The sequence below is a fragment of the Charadrius vociferus genome, unplaced genomic scaffold, assembly GCF_000708025.1.
Source record: "Charadrius vociferus isolate BGI_N301 unplaced genomic scaffold, ASM70802v2 scaffold917, whole genome shotgun sequence".
NCBI lineage: Eukaryota > Metazoa > Chordata > Aves > Charadriiformes > Charadriidae > Charadrius > Charadrius vociferus.
The window spans coordinates 1,255,586-1,259,513 of NW_009649175.1; the positions used below are offsets into that span (position 1 = coordinate 1,255,586).

General features: G+C 37.7%; 1 protein-coding gene across 1 annotated transcript in view; it reads right to left on the reverse strand.

Annotated features, from left to right (window-relative positions):
* Positions 1-3,928, reverse strand: part of CCDC60 (coiled-coil domain containing 60) — a 69,822-nt gene that overhangs the window by 6,489 nt on the left and 59,405 nt on the right. The window contains exons 12-13 of the mRNA XM_009888624.1: positions 3,019-3,208; positions 1,499-1,573 (exon numbers count right to left, since the gene is read on the reverse strand). Coding sequence (XP_009886926.1) covers positions 1,499-1,573; positions 3,019-3,208 — 265 coding nt within the window. The remainder of the gene's footprint in view (positions 1-1,498; positions 1,574-3,018; positions 3,209-3,928) is intronic.

Below are 3,928 nucleotides of genomic sequence, written 5' to 3' on the forward strand. Positions count from 1 at the left end.
TTCCATTTCTTATGTGTAAGGAAAACTCACAACCTTTTATCTGCAGTTCCATATAGTGAGGGAGGACGATGATGAAGGTTTCACCTTGTGTAACCACAGTTCAATCAGGAGTTCCCAAGATGCTAAATTAAGATTTCTTTTTGTTTGTATGTAGTATCAGCTGTTACCACAGGGTAACACAAAAGCACTGACAATGAAACTTGACTCAGTTATGTGTAAGGAAAACTCACAACCTTTTATCTGCAGTTCCATATAGTGAGGGAGGACGATGATGAAGGTTTCACCTTGTGTAACCACAGTTCAATCAGGAGTTCCCAAGATGCTAAATTAAGATTTCTTTTTGTTTGTATGTAGTATCAGCTGTTACCACAGGGTAACACAAAAGCACTGACAATGAAACTTGACTCAGATCATGGTGAAGTGATGCCAAAAGAACAGCAGAATTAAGGCTTCTCAAAACCCATGGAGGGCTGCAAGGAAGTTAAAAGAAATGGAAGAATACATTGAACAGTGGAGATGAGGTCTCTCAGGTCAGAATAAGACCTCATCCTGCTCACCTGGCAGGAGCAACATCACTGATTTCACTGGGCACTAGATCAGTCCCATAGAGTTTTGGAGAAGTTTGCCACTGGATTTTGAGATGAAGGGAAAGAAAAGCATGGACAAGGGAACATATGGCTTCACTACCTGTACAAATGCTAGTTTACTGCCACATATAGGATAGGAAAAGTGGGACCACAACAATTTATCAGTGTCTGTGAGTTCAGGGGTATCATTCTACTGTTTTACCCAGCAGAGTAATGGCAAACATATGCTAAGGTAATCGGGGGAAAATATATCTTCAGGTTAAAACCTGGGAAATGCATCTAAGGATGCTTGGTTTTTCAATATTGATTTTAATAAGGCAAAAATTAATCCATAATCACAGAATAACTACAGAATAAAATCAATGCAAAAATAAAACATCCAAATTTCAAAAAAGAATGCAAAAAAAAAAGAGTTGTCTTAAAGCTCATACTTAAAGCTCATCCCTGTATCCCTGTACTTGGGATAATTTTATAAAGGAGAGCTACAATAAAGAGCAAACAGAGACAATGCTATTTATTTATGGCAATCAGTATACCCATACTGAATAGATGCTTGTTATACTGTACGTATTGTTAGAGGAAAGTCTGAAGAAGTGACCTGACTTGTGATTAGAAACTCAGTCTTCACCCTACATGGTCAGATGAGATTGCAATTTGACGGTGAGTCCAAGACACCATACAGGAAGGAGCAACAGTATTTAGCTTTTATTTTCTATGGCCAACTGTGTGCTGTAGAGGGACAAATTTCAGGTGTGCAAGAGTGGTCAGTGGGATTTCCTGAAGTTAACTCCTCTTCCCTAGTCTTCCTTGAAGGCAGATCTCAAACAGGCAGTAGTGTTCTGCTTGAAGACAGTTGTAGCTGGAAAACCATCTCATCTGGCCATTTGATTAAAAGGTGGAGGACTGTGTACTGAGAGGGCTACTCTTGCCTGAAACCACTCGCTGAAATCCTCTTCTGGCATCTGCACAATACTTTCACGTACAAACTGAAACAGAAAAAGTTTCCTGAACTTTTTATTTATTTATAAGAGAGAGATAACATGTTGGAAAATATGACCATTGTGACAACAAAACAAATGTAATAGTCTCTGCAAACAGTTAGTATGGTGTTTTATATGACCAAAACACTTTTAATGAAACTTTCAGAACAGCTGGATATGCTCTAAAACAAATTAAAAGGAAAATTCTACAACCTTCATTGCAATTTATACCCTGAATCCTTCCAAGTCAAGTTTTTGTGTTTTAAGCTTGCAGCTGTCTTCTACCTACCACTGCAGTACATACATTAAAGCAACTTGAAGTTAAATAAGAACTTCATCCGGAATCTCTATCAGTGTTAGCCAGGTCATATTCAGTGATGCTCTTCTTGCTCTTAAAATACAGCAGTTTCCTTTATCTATTCCAGCCAGAAGGAGCACCAAGGTTCTCCTTCCTTTATGGTTATTTTTGAAAAATGGATAACTAAATAGATAGGAGATTCAGCTATGCTCACATGTTTTTCTCTATTACTATTGCACTAATATGAGGGATCAAAAGGCAAAGTGAACAGAATGGAAACAGCAAAGAAATGGATCTAAAAAACAGCACAAAGAGGCTTATATACTGAACATTAAGGCAAGGCTGCCTCTCTGGTTAGTGACTATGCAAATTAGGGCACAAGACAAAATGGCTATTTTTATAAGACATCAAGAAAATACAGGTAGTCTGATCTTGATATGTTGGGTGCTAAATCTTTGTCTTTCTAAGGTATGATAACACTCAATATACGTAAGATGCACAGTAACTTGCTGCCTCAGAGATTTCTTGTGATTAGGGGAAAATAACTGTGATGAGAACAAAAAACACAAGGTGGCATCATTGCCTTTTTTTAAAGTTAGTTACCTGGTTAGACTACATAGTAGTATACATTCTAAATGTATTCTCTTCCCTTTTTTGTGTCCTTCCTCTTCTGCCAATTGCTTCTAGAACTACAAGAGTTGAGCCCAACAAGCAGATTTTGATTTTTTTTTAAATGCTGCTGAAGCAAAACAAAGATATCTGCCGAGTTCCTTGATCAGTGATGTAATATGTTACTTGAATAGCTCATGGATGTAACTACTGGGAAAGACAGGCCTTTTCAGCACACCAGAAGTTAATGTTTCTCTTCAAGTATCCTAACAATTTATGACAGATGTCACTTTCACTGTGGCAGGAAATAACTCAACAATGGCATAATATTAAGATGATACTGATTGATAATCCAATGCTTGCCATAACATCTTTCTTCTGAGGAGTTCAAAGTGCCTTGTAAAAGGTGAATAATAGCATCTTCATTTAGTGAGATCCTACATGATTTCATCTAGTAACTTTCCACTGCAGGAATTTCACCCATAGGTGAAATAGCTCTTCCCACTCTCATCACACAGAGAATCAAGAACTGGACTTATCTCACCTCCACAGCTGCAGCAATTTCTGGAGAACACAGCTCCCACATTTGTAGATCAGCCAGAGCCTTAAGAAAGGTGTCTGGATGAATTTTCAACTCAGGAGTCTTGCCATATTTTTCCAGTTTCTTTAAGATTTTCTGTACATAATGATCACTCTTCACAGACTCTGGGAGTCTGGTAAGCAATAGAGGAAACCTTTAGCAGAAATAAGAACAGCAATAAAAGAGAAGCCATGGGAACAAATGCATATCTGATTAATAACTCTGGGTTTGCCTGGCATTTCTACCACTCCACTGCCTCTATAACATCCACAGATAAAATGGCTCTATGGGGAATGCAATACTCTATAACTGAGTGAATAATGTGAAAGAGCTTTACTTTATTGGACTTGTGCACCAATTCCCTTTGCAGGGCCCTGAAATAGATGCTTCTTCATTTTTCATTTAAATTTTGAATGACAAACTTGGGTATGTAAGGAAATAAAATCCTAAAAAATGTTTCTATTTTACTACAGATTTGTCCTCTTCATCTTTTCTCTGTTTATTTTGTTTAACCTCTACGGATTTTCCAGTGCAATCAGTGCCTGATCTGACACACTTTCTGATTCTCTTTACCATCCCTTTTCCCTGTGCTATCATCATTCTCCTCTCTCTATCTGCTAACATAAAACTCACTGATGTAAGTGCATTGTAACAGGCAGTCTTTACCACATTTCACTCTGAACATAGAGATTCAGAAGGAGAATTACACATTACAATAAAAAAATAAAACTCTTGTGAAAAGACTGTCTTTTTCTTTTAATGTTCTGTATAAATTCTGCAGTGCTGCTTTGACAGTCCTGAAGTCTGGTGTTCCAAACCTTTCTAGACTGTGCATGACTAGGGTGTGCTATGGCTTTCATTGCAAAGGGCTGAG